Here is a 21,754-nt window from a genome sequence, read left to right on the forward strand (position 1 = left end):
ATGTATAGACTCAGAAATCAGCATCTGTCCTGAACACACAGGCACAACTTGCATGGTGTGGAGCTCTGTGGATGTGGAAGAATGTGGGGAGGGTTGAGGAGAGTCCTGACCCGTGCTTCAGGATTTGAGAGGATTTGCCAGAAAGTGCTGAGGTTACTCACATGATCTTCTAGCACTTCTGTTTCCATGCTCTGATACTGATCTAACCTCTGTTCTCTGTGACCAAGTGGGAAATGCCAACTAGACAGTAGAGGAAACATGAAAAAGAAGTACAAAATCAGCCTGAGGTTACAGCTTTCTGCTGAACATCCAGCTATCAGCCTTGGTCTTTTCTGTTTGCTCTGTTCCATTTAGATAAGACAACATTTAGATTTTATGACAGTTAAGCAGATAAAATGAAACTGTACATTCCTATATAACCCCAAACTTCAACTGATAACCTGTACTAAAAACCCAAGTAAATAAGCCAAGTTACCATTTTCTTACTGAAAATTTCCTCTCTATTAGCAAAGCAGAACTGGACAAGAATTCATTATTTGTGGAGGGAGAACAGACCTAAGCAATCACCTGAAGAAAAGGAAGACCTCTCTTCTTTTCTAATCAGGTTGCCTGTGGTGTGAAACCAAAGACTAGCCCCCTCAGGTCTGATTCCACTATTCACAAAGTATGTTCCTCCTTGTGTCCACACAGCCACAAAAAATGAAAGAAAATACAGGAAACAAACAGTGGGAGAACAGTTTCTTTTCCCTCTTTTGGCTAAGATAAATCTAATGACACAGATTCAGGGGAAGGAATTAAAGGTGATGAGATGCATTTTGTTCTCTTGTAGCAACTGAGAATTTTGCATGGAGGCTGTTGGTATCTGCCAGCATCAGGCACTAATCAGAGCAAGAAAGAGAAGAAAACAAAAAGTCAAAGCATGACTTCTCTGACATCTGAAAATTCCTGACAAGGCTACCCTCTGATAGCAAAGACATTAAAATTATAGTTAAAGCTCCTTGATGTGTGCAAGACAAAAATGGCTTTATAATATGATATAAGAGAAACATTGTCTTAAAATTCAGTAAATAAAGGCTTCCCAACACATACAAAGTTTCTTGGTGTTCCAGAGGGGGAAGAAGCTCATCAGAAGACATTCAGGAGACATTCTTGTACAAAACATTTCTCCCTGGAGAAGCAGCATTTATTTTTTTTTAACATTCCTTTGATGGGCATATACTACTAATGCTATTTTGTGTGTTTCTCTCCAAGAGCTGCTTGTACTCCAAGTTCTACACTGTGTGCAGGGGCTGTAGGAGAGTTTCACACCATCCCTTCAGTCCACAGGTACCTTGAGATTAAGCTACTGAAATCTGCAGGGGGTTTGTGCAAAGCAGCTGTGTCTGTGCTTAGACAGCCACTAAGGAAGCTCCACAGCCTGGATGGGCTGCTTGGTGTCTCTTTGGTCCCCAGCTGTGTCACAATTTGCTCCCATCAGGCATGGCTAAACAATGCCAAGGTCAGTACAGGATGACAGAGAATAGGATATTGCAGTCAAGCAAATAAAACCAAAACTGTCCCAAAGAATGGGTTCTTTTATCTTGTTTGGTTATCTTTAGAAGATAAATGGACTGCAGCACACTTCATACTCTAAACAGTAACTTTGACTGGCCTTACTCCAGTAGCAGCTGAACAAATATTTCTAATGTGGACATCTCCTCCTCCCCTTCCAGTTGGACAGACCACATATTTGTACATCTCCCTGTCAGCTCTTACATGTGATGTGGTCAGCCAGTGGAAGGAAGCTCCCAGAAATTAAGGTATTCACACATATTTATTTTTTCAGCACCCTGAGAACCAAACTGTGACTTTCTAGAAGCAGGCCCAGAAAACACATGGTCCCAATTCCCCAAGTTAAGAACTGCAGCTCTTCCCTAAATCAGAAGGAACAGCTAAAGGAGCTAAAGGAGCTCAAAAAAGGAGGCTGGATAGGAGATGCACATATAAAATACATGTAGGCTCTGCATCCAGGAAGGCTCTGCACAGGAGAGTATGTGAACATTCTGAAAAACAGTGAAGGTCTGCCATACTAGTGCTTGTGGTAATTGTGAAGTTTTGACAGTACTACAAAGATACCCTTAAATTGTTAAAAAAGCTGCCCAAATATTTTGCTCATCCTGCAGAACTACTTTCAACAGCACATCCAGAGATTTTTTTATAAACTGAAGGTGAACAGTAAGACTAGTCCACTGCCTCAGCAGCAGCTCTAGAGGAAACACTGACCTGCAAGAACTGCAGAAATACATTTCATGCAATTGGAGAAAAACAGAGCTGGAAAAAATTGTACCAGCTCTTGAAGATTCAGGATTGGAAACTGTACAACTTGCACAGTTTCAAGCATACCGTTATCTGACTTGGCTAATGCTTGTCTTCTTGAGCAAAATTATGCATTATTTCCATCCTCTTTTACACAGGCAGGTATGGCTAGCACATCACCTCAGTCTCTAACTGTCCTGAATACTTTCAGCCATTACACAGAATTACAGAATGGGTAATCTTGGAAGGGACTCCTAGAAGTCATTTATCCCAAACTCCCTGCTCAAGCAGGGTTCCCTAGAGCACTTTACTCAGCACTTCCTAGAGCTCTGACTGCAGCTGTTTCACTGTTCTGGCCCCTCTCTGGTAATCGCTGCTGTTCAAGACAGATACAAAGTAAAAATTGGAAGCAAGTCTCCATTTTTTTCAAATTCAAAGAGAATGGCATCCTGTGTGATTCCATTAGTGAAGCATACATGCTATAGATCCCATTTCCATTTATTTTTTCATATTTACTTATGTTTTCTCTTTGTTATGCCATAACCTCACAATAGCTTTCTACAACAATGGATAAGCATTCCCTACCCAGTATTTTAAAAGTCAGTTGGTTGTGCCTAAATGTAGGACCTTGAATTTAATCTTATTTTTTTCTGGACTATTTCATGAGTTTGTTACAGAGCATTGTCAGCAATAGAAAAAGTGACATTTCAGACATATTTTTACCCACTTTTTTCCAAGGACACAACTTACACCACTCCCTGCCACCTCCTTCACTTCCTGACAAACAGCTTTGGAACCACTTGGTTAATTCCATCTAAATGTGATGAAAGAGACAGGTCTCAAAGTTTGACTTCAGCAGGTGGGCAGAGGAGAAGGCTGGAACTGGTCCTGCTCCCCAAGGCCTTTGGCAGAGCTGGGGCTGCCAGGTGGTGTGTGTCCTGTCAGCTGGACCATCCTTCCCTGGGATGTGTGAAAACAGATTGCTCCATCACCCTATACCAAGAGTAAAAAGCAGTTGAAAGCTCCCCTTGTGACCACAAGGGAAATAAAGTTTAACTAGAAAGAAATATTGACCAATACAAGGACAAGCTGAAGTATTTGAAAAAGCATTATTGAGCAGCATGCACTTTGTCCATACTCTCTGCAAGCCTTTAAGCAAATACCCTTTCTTCAGTTTTTTCTGGCCTTCAGAGGGGCAAAACAGTGACTTTTTTAAAGCAGAAGCTAAAGATATAGTCTTATTTCATTAATAAAATATTTTTTATTACCACAAAGAGTTAAAGCACCCACAAGAAGGTAAGAGAATATGTAACTACAGAGGTCAAAACAGAAAAGTTCTATTACTCTAACACTTACTACTAAGTACTTGAGAAAGACATGAATGCAGAGCACAGCACAGTAATATTCCTGGAGAACCTGAAAGTAGGTCAGCCTTGAGCTAGACAGAAAGGCATTACCACCTCCAGTGTGGTGGATTCAGAAAAGCTACACCCACTAGTTGCACTCTTCCCTAGCAGAAACAGTCTTTACTCTGATTCCTAGGACATCCACCATGTAATTTACAGAAGAAAATACAGAAATTACTGTAGTATTTTAAAATTACTAGATATGAACCTACTTCTTTGGAATTTGAGTTAGATTTCCCACCAAAGAAACAAAATAGTTTAAGTGTAGGGTCTGAGTTGACTGTTTTTTCCTTTAAGGAGATTAAACTTTCATACCCCATTACCAGTGCTCACTTTATGAAAATGCTTTTGAAAACAAAAGCAGTTAAATATTTCAGAGGAGAATACAATACAGAATATACAGAGATATCACCTTGCCCTCCACAGGCAGGGCTGATATCTCAACTACCTGGTAAGCCCAGAAGTGCAACAAACAAACAGTGGTAGATATCTCCAGTCATTTTACCTTTGGTTGCTGAGCAGTGAATTCCTCAGGGGCTTAAACTCAGAACTCTGCAAAATGCTTACAACTGAGTAAAAAAATCCAGTGAAACCATCAAATAGTAAATTGTGAAGTGAATTCTTTAATTTAAAGGAGTATTCTTTACCTATTAAATACACAATACCATTCACAAATCTTTTTCTCTGTACTTTTATATTTACAGGGGTGGATATGTGTACCTACACTTTCAAGTCAGTATTTTAACACTTGTCTTAATTTGTAATCAGCAGTGAAGAAGGCAAACATTAACAACTGGGGACAAACTATACAGGTCTGTTTATAGGAAAATCCTAGTTCAAAGAGGAATCAATTCAGAAAGCTCCTAGTGAACTACTGTAACATCCTTCTAAAGAAGGATCCTTTGTGCAAACATAACCTAAATACACAAAGCTAGAAGCAGTCCTATATGAAACATTCTGGGTTTAGTCTGGAAAAGTACTTGACTACTAAAACGTGACCACTCCTATCCCTACAGGTTGCTGCTACAGAAGGCCATCATCTCAAAATCAGCATGATAAAGATACATGGCAAGGTAAAATCATTTGCTTCATGTTGCTCAGCAGGCCAGGACACAAAATTGTTCTATGGCCAATGCAAGACCCAGGCTGAGCTTGCAAGACCCTCATCTATTGTGTCTTAACTTTTCACTGTGGGTGGTAAATAAAGAGCAATTCACCAAAGAGTTACAAGGTCATTGAAAGATCTTAACTACATTTGTCACATGCTTCCTCCTCAACGCTATTTGTTTGTGCTTCATTGCAGTTCCAATCCATCATACAAAAAGACCTTTCTGCACAGGATCCATGCTAAGTGTAGCATACCCAGACACCCACAAACAGAAAAATACAGGACAATTAAGTTTTTTATGCAAATTTATTAATTAGCTTTAACAATAGTAATACATAAATCAATACTATGTCCAGCATAAGGTTGTATAATAAAATATTCTGGTAAGACTGATTTCTAGTGTGTACATTTTTAAGGGCAGTTTTCATCCAATTTGGACATTTTTTTAAAAAAAAATAAATAAATACAAGGCCAAAAATGCTTACTTAATGAAAGTCCTGCTAAGTAAGACTTCAGGCTCCACACTGCTTCAAAGCACTACTGAGTACAGGTGTCTGCACACATCTTGGACTCGCACACAATGGGCTGTGCTCAAGCAGCATACATTTTTTGACATCCAACACAGACCAATACACACAAGTTTTGCAATTTAAACCTCCTTATTCCTCTTCAAACTAGCATGCACTTTTCTATTTTAGGATTGTCTTGCCTTCCAGCTGTGATATGCACATATGAATCCTAACCACATCATGTTTACCAAATACAAAGCTCCAGTCCTCTCCTAATAGTACTGCATTATCTAGTGGAACTATTTATGAAACAAATTGCTACTCAAATTCAATACGACTAAATTGTTCTTGGAGAAAGAAAAAAAAAAAGCCTTTGGGAACAGACAGAGAAACATGGCAAGCTCCCAACTCTATTTGTCACAATTTGGAGCTCTCTAGACTTCAGAAATACATCCTCTCTAGGATGTCTGGTGCTTAGTGCTACAGCATGAAAGTTTAGGCACCCTGGATTCTGTGCACTGTAGACAGCACAAAAAAAAGCTGCATTTTCAGCTTTGTTTCCCTGATGGCCAGTGAGTCCAAGATATACAGTGGCATTCAGATGTTTTTCAAAGTGCAGTATAGAGGCATTCACTGACATTTGGACTACCTTTATTTATATTTAACAATATTAAAATCTGGTCCCAATTTACACATGAGAAAATATATTTGGCAAATCAGAGCTATTTCATTTACTAATGTGCTTATCATATACCACATAAGGCTATCCTTTGGACATATTTACAAATCTAGATAAGCTTGTTTTATTTGTCTTCTGACAAATTCTGCTGATGGCAAAATTCCCTTTTCCTTAAGTTACACTCAGGATTGAGTCACAAATTTTAAATCTACTCTAAATTACATATTTTACTTTATTATATCAAAACAAAACCCAAATTCTTGGTCAAAGTATAAACATTTATAAACCTAGTGAAAACATCCCTGAGAAGCTTTCAGCAACATTGAGTAATTATTAGGTTTGGTCCATCAGAGGAAAATTGTTACATCCAGTTATTGAAAACTATGGGCTGCAAGTCTAATGGTTGTACATTGGATTGCCATTCATTCCATTTCACGCCTCTTACAAAACACTGTATCTGAGACAAAAGCCACTAGAGGTTCTTTACATTCTTTGACAGATAATTGTTAAAACATTTGTGATGGCCAGATTCAGCCCTGGTGTAACGCCTTTAATTTCAATGGAGTTCACACATTTACATTCCAGGGTTGAGTCTGGTAACAGATATGACTGTGAAGGACAGTACCTAAAATTAAAAAAACCCTTACAATTACAGAGGATACTTTTCACGAGTTGCTGACATTGTTTTTGCATACTACTTATTTTGCAAACAAACATTTTACCAATATTCAAATTTAGAAGTCAGACTGCCAAGCCATAAGAAAACTCAGAACACCACCAGGTTCAACTCTACTGAGAGAGCAAAGTGCGTAGTTTCCACAAAAGTGCACAACAGGGTTAATGACTATGGAAGTACTGTGTTAGTACACATGCAGGGTTAAAAAAAACAACTAACTAAACCAAAAAAGCAAGAACTTATTGAACAGAGGGGATGTATCATTTTCATTGCTCTGAAGTTGCTTTAGAGGGCCTCTCAGTCCATCATCTCACTGTATTTTAGAACAAAGTCAAAATTCACATACACATCAGAAAAATGCAAGTAATCCACCTTTTGCCTGAAATATTAGCTATTTTCAAATGCAATTGTTTTCAGAAACCATATTAAAGCCTGATATATTGGAAAAGTAACTAAAGCTGCTTGTATTCTGAGGCAAAAACTAAAGTTAGCACTACAACTTATTTTTCTACCAGTACTACTGACCTTAGCACTTTCTGCAACATCAAACCCGAGCAAACCTGCCATTTGCAATTTTAAAGCCATGCTGTGTAATATTACATCAATAGCTTCTGCTAAATGAGGCTGTTTTACTCTAAGAAGTGCAACAAAAGTGTAATACAATATCTTGTACCTAACAGTTGTCTAATTTGTAAGGAAACATGCAAAAAACCTGCAAAGGTGTTTCCATAAAGTTAAACCAAAACATAAAATACTATAAAGGTTTTGGGACCAAAAAAAAATTGAGTTTACTAGAAGAATTCAAGAAGGATCATAGAATATTTTGAGTTAGAAGGGACCCACAAGGACTATCAAAGCCCAACAAGAGGATGTTTATAACAGTTTAAGAATATAGGAGAGAACTGTTCTTGGTAAAGGAATATTGGAGAAAAACTCCAAACAACCAAATACTGTATAAAAACTTATTCTGAACTAACTAAAAAGAAGGAAAAAAGACCTCATTTTACTCAGTGAACACAAGAATTAGTCAGAATCCATGGTAAACTGAATATGGATAACAACTTAACCACTTCACTCTGGGGGTCAGCAGTGGAACTAGAACAGCATTTTTGTGATCAAACACCAGACTTGAAACTTGTGGGGAACCTTTGATATTGCAGCTGTCAAGATGCAACCAGGCTGTCCTCTGCCAAGCATGAAACATTTATAGAGTCACTGTAAAATGAATTTTCTCTCTTGGACAGCTTCCCCAAACAGCTAAGTTATGCATTCAACTCTAGAGAAACACCTCAAACAGGGTCATTAAAGCAAGTATATGTGCTTAACCATGGTATTTGTGAAGCAAAGTTAGTAAGAGAAGTGGATCCTTTCATACAGTAGATGTATTACCAGGTGGTGAACTGTCAGCAGCTGCTTTGGGATCAGGAGTGTGACAAACAAAAAGTTGTTTTCCCAAGCTTTTTTGGGCAAATCTGAAGTACATTATGTGGCCCATTGCAACAAAAGACACAGAAATGAGCACCAATAAGCCAAAAGCTTCAGGGTTTGGGGCCAAGATGACCATGATGAAGTGCAGCAAGTCAAGAAGATAATTCATGGAGTTTTGGACACCGTTTATGATGCCTCTTTCAGATTCTATGACGTTTTCTTGGAGTAACTGTGTGACAGTCAAATCAAAGGACCAAAGACCTATGGAGAGAAAAAACAGTTATCCACACTGCTAGGCTTCCCATGGCAAACTTATCACTGGCACAACTCAATTCATCACTTCTGCCAAAATTGCATAGGATAAGATATCCCCTTGTTGACTAGAACCAATTTCACATTCACATTCAAGAGCAATTTACTTTCCTTTTACAAAAATCTTCTGAAATAATACATAAACTTGACACCTTAAGTTGCCTGTCACATCCTCTTTCATCAGGACTATTGAGTTAATGTTTTATTCATCCTTTCCTTGTTTAAATAGCTGGCTTACAGCTATTTACAGTGTATTCATGCTAGATGCAATTACTAAAAATCTGCAAAAAAACCCCCAAAAAACCTCTTTTAAACTATGCAAAATGCACCATTTCAAATGGTTGACATTAGCTTCCATACTGGTTTAATCTGTTCATGATCTAGGTTTAGCATATTATCTTGCAAACTAACTCAATATGTGTGAGCCAAGTATTTTATTCTTCCAGAATTCCACAAAAAATACAGAAACTGAGGATAATGATTCCACAGATGACCATTACTGTTATATGTGACTGCCTATTCTGTTATATATAAATATATACAGATACTTAATACTACATTAACCAGCAATGCCTCAAAAAATTAATCTGCCAACCTTGCCTTTCTAAACACCAAGACCATTTGTATAAGGAAATAATTAGTAAACTGAAATTTGAAGGTTTTCATAGTAGATGTGTTTAGTGTCATTTCCTAGTAACAAGTGGTTTCATTTGGTTCTGAAGACAAATAAGCTTTCCAAAAAATATGTTACAATCATCTTCAAATGTGTTAACTTTCCTCCTGATAGTGACATGAAATTAGTACTGCAGTCTTCACCCTAGTGATGCTATTGCAGGATCATTTCATTTTTATGTGAAGTATAATCAACTGGCCCTAGAAACAATGTAATACTTCAATTGTCACCTCAAATTCTAAAAGTCAATTGCATTTAGTTGACAGGCATTGTAATGTTTAGAATTGAAAGCAGATAATAAACCAGATAGTAACAGAGATGTAATACTTACCAACTCTAGCAGCAATGACTCCTGCAAACAGGAGACTAACAGAGATTAAAGGCACGGGCTCAGGACTCATCTCTGGGTCACTGTTAGCAGGATCAATAGACCCGTTTAACATGTTGGGCATTCCAGTTGCAAAAATCATTTCAGGCTCTGGAGATGCTATAGTAGGCAATGGTTCATTCTCAAACAGCCTGGCACTGATGTCAGCAAATGGGGAAACAGTCAAATCCATAGGACTTCCAGGCATAAATACAGAGACGACACATAAGATCAGACAAGCCAACTGAGCAACTCCAGAAATCAGACCTGTGCGGATGAGGCCACACTTGCGCCGGAGCCAAGTGAAAGCTACTGTTCCCATGATTCCAGTGACTGCTGAGGCACCCATGAGGAGGCTTAGCACAGAGCCACTCAGCCCCTGAGTGTATGCATAGCCTGTAGTGATACAATCGAATCCCAGAACAGTCATATAGAGAAATGCAAGGCCCATGCCTGCAAGGAACACCGGCTGGTTGTAGTACGCAACCCATCCGTCCCGGAACGTTATGAAAGGTTCGGCAATCCGGGCAGCGCAGCCGACTTCCTTCTCCTCCTGGGGCTCAAAGCCAGTTACATCTTTCTCAATAATTAACTGCACTCCTTCAGCAGGTTTTGTGTCACTCTCTGTAAACAGAAATGGAGCTGTCAGATACACTCCTGCCTGCAAATTGTACAGTGTAAAGCAACAGACAACTATTTGCCACAAGCTCACTACTGCAGAAGTGCATCAGCCAAACTCCACTACCAAGCTTTCTCTTAGGTATCTAAACTAAAATCATTTAAAGCATTCTTAAATCCTACCTTGGGAGTAAGATCAAGTAAAGATTATCCCTATCAATTTAATTAATTAAACAGTGATAGGAGAAAGCACTGCCTGCTTCTAGATTTGTGACTGAATGCTCAAGCTCCACAGAGAAATTAATTGCCTAATGAAAGTGTCAGTTGGCATTTTAACACAGCTTTGTGTGCTTAAAAGCATTAACTGGAAAAAGAAGGAAATACTTAAACATCTGTCAGTATCCAATGTCATGGAAGAAGGCTAAAGCCTGTCCAGAGCCAAAAGCTTTCAAAAAAAACCGACTTTAAAAAAAAGTAAACGAACCTGAAAACCTATGTATTTCTACAATTCCATTCTCACTGTAATAAAAGAAAAAGGCACTTCCACTGATCACAAACAAAAATCCAAAAACTCACAGCAGTATTTACACTAGTAAAGAGATTAGACATTCTACAAATGTCCGGATGCCTGAGGAGTGTTTTAAACTATTAAGTTCAAAACTAACTTCACATACAGCAAGACACATGAAGTAGCTCAGCAACCTTTAAAAACACAAAGTCTTCTAATGAAATCAAAATACTGCAACTGCAAAGATTAAGAAGTGTTTCTTACATATTGGAACTGGCTCTTAAATGCTTCTGGAGAATGAAGTATTTAGCAAATGTCAAAGCTATGGAGCCTTCTACACTCTCTAATTCTCAACTGCCATCAGCCTGGTCCAACAGCTTACTGGAGCAGCTATTACCATCATGGATCTGATGGCTGGGAAGATAGATCTCTTCAGGATTTTTAATAGCAGCTGTTTAACTCACAATATATTGAGACAAGATTGTTAGTTAACATTTAAACAAAACTGCAGAATTCTTCCTAATTAAAAAAAAAAAACTAAAAAAACCAAACAACAAAACCCAAACAGAAACCCACCACCTATTGGAGATGGGAGGCTATAACATGGATTTTCAGTAGTATCCATATAATAAAAAAAAAGGGAAACACTCAAGTTTAGTATTGCAGCATCTGACATTTTTACTACTTCACAATAAAAAGGTTTGCTTCTGAATTTAAATTTCTGATATTGGATTTATCTAAAGTGATGTTAGTATCAATTTTAGTGTTACTTATAGTAATAGTCATAGTTATCTACACTGCAAATCCCACTTGTACTGCTTTGCCAAAGAAGCAGAACTGAAGGCCAAAAGTTTTTTCTCCACCATTTCCTGGAACATGCGAAAAATCATTCGGTCACACCAGAATAGAAATATGACCATCTATTCTACAACCTGTGTAAGCAGAGATGAGTTAGCAAGGAATGGTCTTACAGAGGCTGTAGACACTACAGAGCCAAGGGCCTGGTCCTATCAGCTATGGTATAGATGGATGGGAAGATCCCCTATGATCAGCCTAAAGTTACACAGAAGATTTACTCTAAGGGGTTAATGAAGAGGAGATAATTCTTGGGCTGCATTTTATGGAACTCCTCAAGAAGCTGCACAAAGTATTGTTGCTTAGATTCAAGTCTCTGGTATCTATTCCCCAAACCTGACATCTCCAAGCTAGGAGCAGAAAGCTATTCAGCCTCAAAAGCACTCAAAGCAGTGCCTGTAGAAGAAAAAAGTCAACACTTGGCTTGATTGATGCAAAGAACACACAGTGAATTGAAATAGCCACTTCTGTGTTTTCAATACCTTTCTTTGCATTCAGCTGTTTCAGTTCCGATGCTTCAACTTTTGCAGATTTGCGAGCCAGAGTGGGGGTTTTCTGATAAACCTTCCAGAGCAGCAGATATTCCACACACATTGACATCAGGTTCCAGCCAGAAATGAATCCACAGCCAATCATCGGGGAGCCAAATGTCATTATCTGACCAACAGCCATTGGGGCCAAAATATTGGTCAGCTGATCAATTCTTCTTATTGTGGCATTCATATCTGTCAGAAATTATTTGATGATATGAAATGACTTGAGAACACTTACAGTGACATATTCACTAACATAATTGTGAATTGCACATGTAAAGCTACAAGTCTTGCCCCAACTGCAACTGATTCCAGGAGTAACCAGAGGCACCTTCAAACTTCAGTGTTTAAGTTCACTGCAATCAACCAAGGTATTTGTAAGCCAAATCCCTACTCCTGCCAGTTTTTCCTGCATGAGGTCATCCAGGTTTAGTATGTTGGGTTTACTGTGGCAGCATAGTCCTGTTCATCATGAGATCAGATCACTTTTACACAGCACTGATACTGTGGACTCTGAGCTCTATGCCCTGTAACACTCAAACCTAGCATGCTCAGCTCCAGGCATCTCATAAGGTAGAACTGTGTCTTGGGAAGATAGTAATTTATCTCCCAACACATTTCTTAGCCTCCTCCATTTACTTCTAATAACTGGTGACCATAGAACCACCATGATAGCAGCAGAACTTTGAAGTGGCTTTTCCATTTCCTTTTTAAGTCACATTGGTCAATGGCAGCTCTAGGCATCTTTAGATCTTACTGAGCAAAGTCCTCACTCCTTTCTGGTCCTTTGATGTTTACAGTCAAAACATGCAACCCTTTCTCAGCACAAATGCATCTTTCACTTGCTGCTAGGGAATGCCTCACCCTCAATCTTATCTACTTTATTGTCATTAAACTGTCTGGGCTCCTGTATGTTTCCAATTAGTAGTGCCATTCTTCTACTAGACAGTGGTTTCACACATGAAGCCTCTTTTAGAATCCTACTGTAAAATCCAAACTCTTGAAGGGCAAGTAAAATTCTACACCAGTATGAATCTGCTTTATTAAATCTGTAGAGAATTACTCCTTGCCGTTCAAAGAAACATTCAAGTTACTCTATTTCAAGGTCAATTCAATGTTAACCTAGTTAACCCTCAGTCAAATAGTTAAGTTAGATAATTGCATAATATTTGGCCTTAAAAATTCCAACTAACCTACCTTTGTTTTTTGAGTTAAGGAAGGCTATTAATCCCACTCAGAAAAACATACAAAGAGTGAACAGGAAAACTAATCAAGAGCAACAAAGGAGAAGTCAGGGTAAGGTTTTATTTCTCTATTCAACTAACTTGCATAATTAAGATTTCTCTTTGAGATAAGGTAGCAATGCAGAGATGGACAACAGTATTTGCTATGAAGTCAGCCTCAGCACTTCATTTTTTTTTTTTTTTTTTTTTAGTAAAGGAATTTCAACAGTCTCTGGGTTATAGCATGGTTAAACAGCAAACAAGCCTCTTCAGCCTGGAAGGGATGTTTCAGATAAATCTGTTGAACTAATGCACTTAATTCAGTGGTTGTTTGCATTCTCAATCAAATCTTAAGAGAGCTTCCAGTAACCTCTTGCCTGATTTCTCAGTACAAAATCTAAGTGGTCATACAATTGTGCCTGAGCTCACGAAGCAGTAAAGAGTCAGGACTGACTTCCAGGCAAGCAGTTCACTGCAGGTGTGGTCTGTACTTTACCTCATGTGTGCTATGTGGGCCAGGGATGGGGGAGATTATTTGCTGAGTAAGATCTGACACAAGAATAAAGTTTTAAGAGTTCTCATTAACCTAAGACTTTTACAGATAGCTGCTATTTTTCTACCTGTGATTCACATGGATGAATAAAGTTCACCTGTATTGCTGCTCTACAAAAGTCATAACCTAGAAAGGCACTGCAAGGTCAAAATAAAGATCAGGGAGGATAATTTGTAGACTGGGAAATAAAAATATGACACTTGCAATACATCTAAGAATTAGCCTTTCCTGGATGAAATGAGTAAGCAATATTTCTTCACTGGAGATAAACACAATGTAAGAACCTGGAATGCAGGATTAAAACTTCCAAAAGGACTCTGAACTTTATGGGCAATTTAGGCAGCTTTATACAAAATTAGAGTCCAGAAGCTGAAATGTTGTCTAAGCTTGAAGGCATCCAAACTGTATCAGACTTAAACTTTAGTTCCAGAGTTAGAAGGTCTGGGTAATGTTAAACTGCTCTGTGCCTTGTTTGCAGTGCAGTATCAGTTCCTCTGTCTGAGAAGGCTTAAGTCCCCTTATGGGGTTGATTCAGAGCCCATACAGCCTGACCAAATTCGTCACAAAAAATGCTGTTTTCCATGCTGTGCTACAATCAGAGGAGCAGCACAGCCAAAGACTGTTGTACAACCTTTGGTGCAATTTGCCTTGTGCATCTTTGGTGAGGGTCCCAGTCTCTCACATTCAAGAAGTGTCACAACTGCCAAGCAGCAATAGGATATGAATGGGAATCATATCCTAGTAGTAGTATCAATGTCACTGTGAAAGTGCAGCAAAAAACCTATTTTCTAGGCAAAAGATGGTTTAGTCTGTAGCCAATGCTCAGAAGCACCAGATGTCAATGGAAAGCAGAGCTTCCAATTCCAACTGAAGCAAAGTATTCACAACTCTGAGTTAGGCATCTAATGCTAGATAAATGTGCCTACATGCATAGTTTTACCTACTGGCAATTTCCTAATATACCTACTTAACTGTTCTGGACTTCATTCTCATGCATCTTTCTTTGATCCCTATGAGAGGAGCCCAGTTACGCAAGAGTTCTCTGTTTCATTCCAGGGACCTAAAAATAAAGTATTGCAACACTTGGCTTGTTCAACAGGACTAGTTTCCCTAACAGGGCTGCAGAAGGACTAAGAGGAGGGCAAAACAAATTTAGGGATGCCAAACTGAATTGAAAGCACAACAGTAATTTGTGATCTCAGCTGCTGTAATCCAGAGTGAGGAAGAGAAAAATAAAGGCTGCCCTTTAACTTGATGTTTTCTCAAACTATCTGGAACTCAAAGATGCACTGATCTCTGTAAAACTCTAGAGTCTTAAAACAAAAATAAAATCAAGCTTAGAGAGTAAGACATGCAAAGTATTATAAAGGCAATATATATCACCTGCCAGTTTGCTTCTGTCTTCCCCTGCAACCACAACAATCCAGTCCCTCTGAATTGTGATCGCTGTGGCAGTGCTGGCCAAATTGGCAATATTTGCTATAGTGATAACCAGGATATAGCACAATGTCTAGAGAGATAAAGGGGAAGAGTTATAATGTGAGAAAACTGATGGAGATCTCCACTTTCTACACAAGCAGAAAATACTTTTATATTTGATTTCACACATTTTAGCATTATTCTTCACATAAAACGAGATCAAGTCTACAATTCCTGACAGAAAATCATCATCTCTGTTTACCTAACAAGTGCCATTTCATTTGCCAGTTCTGGCTCCCAGAAATTTCTATACAGATTAGAGGAAAAAGGTTAAAGTTCATCCATCTCCCATGATTCCCAAAGTTTCTTCATAAATTAATTTGTTTATTAATAAAGTTGAAGCACTCACAAGAAGCCATCCATGGTATAATGTCAAGAGTTGTGTCTTAAACAAGAAGATAATCATCAGGATAATACCACACAGGATGACAGATGAATTCTGCACAATCAAGGATGTCTGGGCCACTGTTTTAAACCAGAGAGCAACAGTTATAAACATAAGAATGAGGTAACTATAGCCTTAAGGTAGACATAATTAAGGAACACACACAGATTCATTAAACAACCCTAATTTCCTAGTCTCCCCCAAAATACAAGTGGCAAAAGTATACTTCATAGTGGATTCTGAATCTTCCACTGTCTTAGAGAAACAAACTAATGTTTAGTGTAACTTTGTAGCTCTTGATTTACACTAAGTAGGTCTTCTCTCCATCTAAGTCCCTGTTTAAATGCTGACAGTATGTTTCAAGTAATAAAAACCTACCTCAAGCCTCTAAAATTCATCTTCAACCTACCATGGAAGGCATACTATTTTGAAAATTTTCAAAAAGTAAAAATTCATTTGAAGAATTTGATCTCATTTTATTTATAAAGCAGATTAGAGCATATATACAATATGCATAATGCAAATGCAGTGTGTTTACATTTAAGTGAAAGATGTTTGCATCCAGACAAGAGACAACAAATAATACAAGTTTATGTTAGTGTCTTAATGCAAAAAGAATTTGGTCTGTAGTCCTTAAAATTACATATTTTTTACCTTTTGATCTCTACACATCACGTGGGTTTAGCCTGAGTGACACCATGACTTAAAACTGTTTTCCTCCTGTGCTTGAAAGTATTTTTGTGTAACCATCACCACTCTACCCTTCTTAGAAGGGATGAGCAAGCCCCACTCTCATATTTGACTGTCAGCTTCACCTTTTTAACATGAATTTGATCCATCCTTAAGTAAATAACCTGCTCTAGGCATCTAACCTTTGAGCCTGGAGTTCTTGTCCACCCAGTCTCCAATAAGGGCTCCCAGGAGAAGAACAGATCCCGCCACAACCAGGCCATAGACTGCAGTCAGGAGTAAGCTGTTTCCATAAAGTTCAACCAGGAATACAGACACAGCAAAATGCCACATACGATCTCCCTTTAAGAGCAAGACAACATACACAACATTACTGGTTGTTCTTTAGAAGTTCTCAGGTTCACTATTTAACTGTAAAGCTCTGTCAAGTGTCTCTACTAAATTAGAGGTTTGTTACACACACAGAGGTGGCAGTGCAGGGGTTTTTGTGGTTGGTGGTTTTTCTGGAGGTTTTTTGATTGCTGCATCCTGTCACCATTGATTTTTTCCCAGTATCATTAAGATCATCTATCCTAACCAAGCAACTTATTACAGCTTATAGTATCACAAATAAAAAATATTTTCTATTAGTATATTACTGGACAAAGTCTGTCACCAGCCACATCCAACAAGCTTCAAAAAGCTTACACAAATTCTCCAGCACAGATCAAATATTAACAGCAGATCTACTGATTGCTATTTAAGTAACTTTTCAAGGCAGCAGTTTGCTCTTAGATGATCAAAGCTTAAGCGCTGCTTTATAACACAAGAGTGAGTCAAGTATAAACAAGTCATCATACAAATCAGGATAGATATGGGTAAATGTTAACTGAAGTTTCTGAAATCAGACTTCAGCTGTTTTCAGTTTTCAGCACTGGCAAATTACTCAGAGGAGGCAGAATAGCACAGGTCATTTAACTTGCTGTAAACTAGTTTAACCTATTTAGCCTATTGTTAATTTAACCTGATACCTAGAACAAAACACATTCATGTTCTGATGCCACTTGCTACAGGTACAAAAAGGAATAAATTGTTAAAACACATGCAAGTCACTTTCACTCCATTTGAAACATTTTAGGAATGCTAATAAATACATGGAGGTTTTTGTTGTCACATCTCCCTTTACTTTTAAACATATTGCAGCAATACAGAAAATGCTTTCTATAACCAGAAACAAAGAAGATGAAAAGAAATTATTCATACCATTCTGTGGCACACAGGTTGTTTAATCAGGGTCCCTAACATTAGTCTTCAACAAACTAAACATGAAACTGTTTCCTTCTGCTGCCTTATCTTAAGGAAACAATTGCTATGTGATACAGCAAAGAGTACAAATTTCTAAGGACCTCAAATTCTCAGAAGGGCTGGGGGTGGTATAACATAAAAGTACTTTTAAAAATCAAAGCCAGCACCCTGTAACACAGCAATCAAGATATATATAAAAATCTCATATTTGGATACATATTTGGAGGGTCAAAATAACTGCAAAGTGTGATTAGTCTTCAGTTCAGTATAGACAAAAAACACTTGCTTTTTAATGTTATTTGAGTTCACTGAAGAAGGTTCCTGTAAACATTGTAACATGTAAACTTTCATACTTGTTTAATGAAACAGACTGAAAAATTATATTCCAATCATGGAACAAAAATGTCATCTATTTATTAAAAATAGATGAAGTTAATAAAAATGTAATAAAATACCTCAGGGTATTGTATATGCTTTTTTAAACGAAATCCAAATGCTACTGTAAGCATGATCATCTTTTATATCTCCTCACATATAATATAAACCATTTTTCTCTCAAGGGACACCTAAAACCTTCTGTAAATATAATCCACTTACATTCCATGGTTAGTTAGTAGAAATATATAGAAAAATATACCAGCAATGAATCTACAGTCATATAATTTCCCAATTCCAGCTTTCACTCAAACTTAGTATGACCTTTATAGAATTCCACTTAAAATACATGCAGGTGAATTAACCCAGATAACTGTTTATTAAGCTAGAAAAATGAACCAAGAAATACATTCATATTAAGTTTGTTTTTTTCTTTATGCACAGATGTTTCAGTTACTGGATTTAGACAAAACTGAAAAGGCATTAACAAAAATTAAGTATGTACAAGTCAGTGCTGGCCACCACTGTCAGAGTGAAAAAACAAATCTCACTTCAAACTCATAGAAAGTGTCCTTTGATTCCAGAGGCATCCTGATTCTGCTGTACACTTCATCTAAGAGCCTGTGAACACTGTTCAGCTTTATCCAACACATTTACCCAGAGTATTTTGTTCAGGTCAACCCAGAGATAATTTTTGGGGAAATCACAGCTCTTAGAACCTGAAAGTGTGATTTTCTTTCAAGAACTAAAAACCATAAAGAATAGACAAAGGTAGAGGAGAAAACAATATTAGTGAATTGGAGAGTTTTGTATGTCATTTCAAGCTAAGATCCACTGAAATTTGAACAGCAAATGCTGTCTTCAGAAACAGGCAGATCCTTGATTATATACACTTAGTCCCACCTTAAAATATCTCAAAATGTGGCCATTTCAAAGCTTCTAAACAGCTGCAGCTGTTCAGCATCACTATCCTTTTAAAGACAGCTCCTCCCCTTCTGTAATTATAATTACCCTTACAATCACCTTATACTGAATGTATACAATCCCACGTCAGAAGTGAAGCCAGCAAGTTGATGAATAGCCAGACTACCACCTACTGACTGCCTCCCGAGGCACACAGATAAGGCTGGGAAGTTGCAATCAGCTGATCTCCTGGGAAACATTAGGCCTGACACCAACAAGGTGAACCCAGTTCCAAGCTGTTCCTCCTTTATTGCTGAGGGATAGACAGCAACAGCATAAGGTCTGAGACTCCAGTTCAGCATTGTTGTCCAGCCTATTAAGATCCCTGAGGCCAGGCACACACTCAAATACTTTACTGAGCAAGGGCTCAACAGAGCCTAGACTTTGTTCAAGTCTGAACATTTCTGGAGATGTGACATGTTTAATCATTTACAGCTTCTCTAGGCATTTGGGAATGGCATAGTAACACAGAAACCTAATTAGCTCTCTCAATTACAGCAAAACCCCATTTCTCAGGTTTTGTACTGTGGACAGAGCCACTCTAAGACAAAGATGATCTATTACTTGGTGTTCTGGAAATTCAGGTATTTGTTCACTATTCCTGGTAGCAAAAGCCTTCACACTACAGGAACACCAAAGCTTAGGAGATATAAAAGATGAAGTCTTGCACCCAGTTCTGTCAAAGTGTTGCAGAATAACTACTATTGTTTAGGCAGATTTGGCTGGGGCTTTTTGAGTCAAGATTTTCAGCACAAAATGCACCAGGACACAACCAGGAATATCCCATTAATATTGCTAAACAGACATCTTTTACTCTACCATTTGTTACAGTGTGCAAGATTGTTTTCCAACTCTGCTTTGTCACTATTACTCAGGAACTCAGAGCAAGCCCACGGCAGAGCTGTGAAGCACTGGTCAGAAAAGAGTAAGCAGGGTTGGCCAAACTGCCAGTGAGAACTTTGTGGGCATGACTGACAAAAACTGGGCATGCAGGAAACAGCCCTAACCTCTGAAGGAGCTGTTCAGCTTGCTGCTTTTCAACATTAACAACTGCCAAAATATTGCACTTGTTTAAACAGACATTTGATACTACTCAAGGACTTCTTTCACTAAGAGAAGCATCAGTACAACCTTTCAGGTTAGTGAAAGCAAGAAGCTCCAGAGTTAGGCATGCACTGCTGTAACTGAGATCAGCCATTTGTTTAACACATATATCAAACCGGTCCAAGTGCAGGACCAAAACACAAATCAAGGAAAACAGGGGCAAACTTTCCATTTATTTTTGAACCAAACCATTGTATGGAGACTTATGATTGTGTTAAAATACACAAACTCTTAATTTTATTCTGTGGAACAGAATCAGGCTGTCTATTTTTAGTGTATATCTTAAGGTAACTTTTTTTTTTTTAGTATTCTTCATGTGAGTAAAAGCTGGTAAATCATATTAGCACAGAAAGAAAGCATTTCAGCAGGCAAATGATTTTACAGAGGACAACTCCTGATGCTTTCAACAAGTTAGCTAGTGAGTGACAATACTGAGTCCACTGTAAACACTGAGCATTTCTCATTAATAAGTATAAGTTCTTTACATATAATGCTGCAATGGGCCATCTCTCATTTTGCTCCTCTATAAAGAGTGTCACTGATTCCAGTTATTTAAAAACATTAAAAAGTACAGAAGCAGTCCCTCCAAAAGTACTGCACTGCTCTGCACTAAAACTAAACCTACTGAAACGTACCTTGTAAAGATTATGAAGACTTTTAACAGTAAGGTGTTGTAACAAGACCTCTAGAGTGGTGTGCTAATTTGCGAAGACTTTTGGAAAGCACCAATAAAGCTCAGGTAAATTACAGCCAGATTAGTAAAATCCTACTTCTACCAGGCCAGTATTTTACTTACCCAAGTGGACAGTGCATGTCCAAGATAAAGAAGAAACTTTGCAGACGTAAAATAGGCAATCACAGATCCTAAATGAGAAATAAGAAAAAGATGCTAAAGCAGATGCGGGCACATCCACCGAATTTCGGTAGAGCGGGGGCGGTGTGCTGCCGCGGACCCCGTTCCGGGAGCGGCGGCGCCGCCGGGACAGGGCGCGATCTGGTGTCCCCCACCCGCGGGCAGCCCCGCCCGGCCACCCGCGCCCGGGAACCGCTCGGGACGCGGCCCGCCCGCACTGACCGCCGCGCCGCCGGCCCTCCGGCTCCGCTGCCCGCGCCATGCCGGCCCGCTCCGCCGCTCGCTGCCGAGAGAAGGGGGGACGCGCGGCTTCGCTCCGTGTTGCCTTCCCCGACTTAGCTAGCACTGTAGCTGAAGTCGGAAAGCCTTGGCCTTATGCGGCGCGGGCGGCGGGGTCGCTCCGCCGCGGAGGGGCCGAGCGCCGCTCGACGCCCGGCTGGCTGCTCGGGGCTGCCGAAAGCGTCGGGCTGGGAGCCGGCCCGCACCGCCCTTTGTACGCGGCGGCGGCACCGCCCCCGCCCGGCCCGCCCCGGGGGCGGCCCCAGCACCGGCCCCGGCCCCAGCACCGGCCCCGGCAACACCAGGGCCCGGCGGAGCAGGAGGAGCGGGGCTCGGGTCCCCGGGCAGGCAGCGCATGGTGCCGCAGCCTCGGCTCCCGGGCACCGCCCGTGGGACCCCAGCAACCGGGAGCCCCTTAGTCCTGCCTCTGGCTCGGCTATCTGCTGTTGCCTTTTTGTTTCCTGGCATTTTAAAAAACGTGACGTCCTTGAATATGAGGATTCAAGAGGCTGGGGTTGCAAGAGAAGCGCCAAGTACCACCAACCAGCCTTTGGTTAAAACACTGCCAAGGACAGTGCTCTCAATTCCAAGAAAAAAAA

At 39.3% G+C, this 21,754-nt stretch overlaps 1 protein-coding gene across 1 annotated transcript; it reads right to left on the reverse strand.

Annotated features, from left to right (window-relative positions):
- Positions 1-5,096: 5,096 nt before the first annotated feature.
- On the reverse strand, positions 5,097-21,360 carry SLC40A1 (solute carrier family 40 member 1). The gene is made up of 8 exons (XM_079311069.1): positions 21,099-21,360; positions 20,820-20,887; positions 16,480-16,639; positions 15,572-15,687; positions 15,127-15,253; positions 11,917-12,159; positions 9,418-10,077; positions 5,097-8,362 (listed from the first exon to the last, which is right to left on the reverse strand). Exons 1-8 carry the CDS (start codon positions 21,136-21,138, stop codon positions 8,043-8,045), a joined length of 1,734 nt encoding a protein of 577 aa, XP_079167195.1. The 5' UTR covers positions 21,139-21,360; the 3' UTR covers positions 5,097-8,042.
- Positions 21,361-21,754: the final 394 nt, after the last annotated feature.

Source organism: Erithacus rubecula (assembly GCF_903797595.1).
Source record: "Erithacus rubecula genome assembly, chromosome: 8".
NCBI lineage: Eukaryota > Metazoa > Chordata > Aves > Passeriformes > Muscicapidae > Erithacus > Erithacus rubecula.

Coding starts and splice junctions, on each gene's coding strand:
- SLC40A1 (XM_079311069.1), bottom strand. CDS start 21,138: ATGGCGCGGGCAGCGGAGCCGGAGGGCCGGCGGCGCGGCG. Junction 12,160..15,126: donor AGACAGAAGCAAACTGGCAG/GTGATATATATT, acceptor AATTTCTGACAG/ATATGAATGCCACAATAAGA. Junction 8,363..9,417: donor AGTCATTGCTGCTAGAGTTG/GTAAGTATTACA, acceptor TTCTCTCCATAG/GTCTTTGGTCCTTTGATTTG.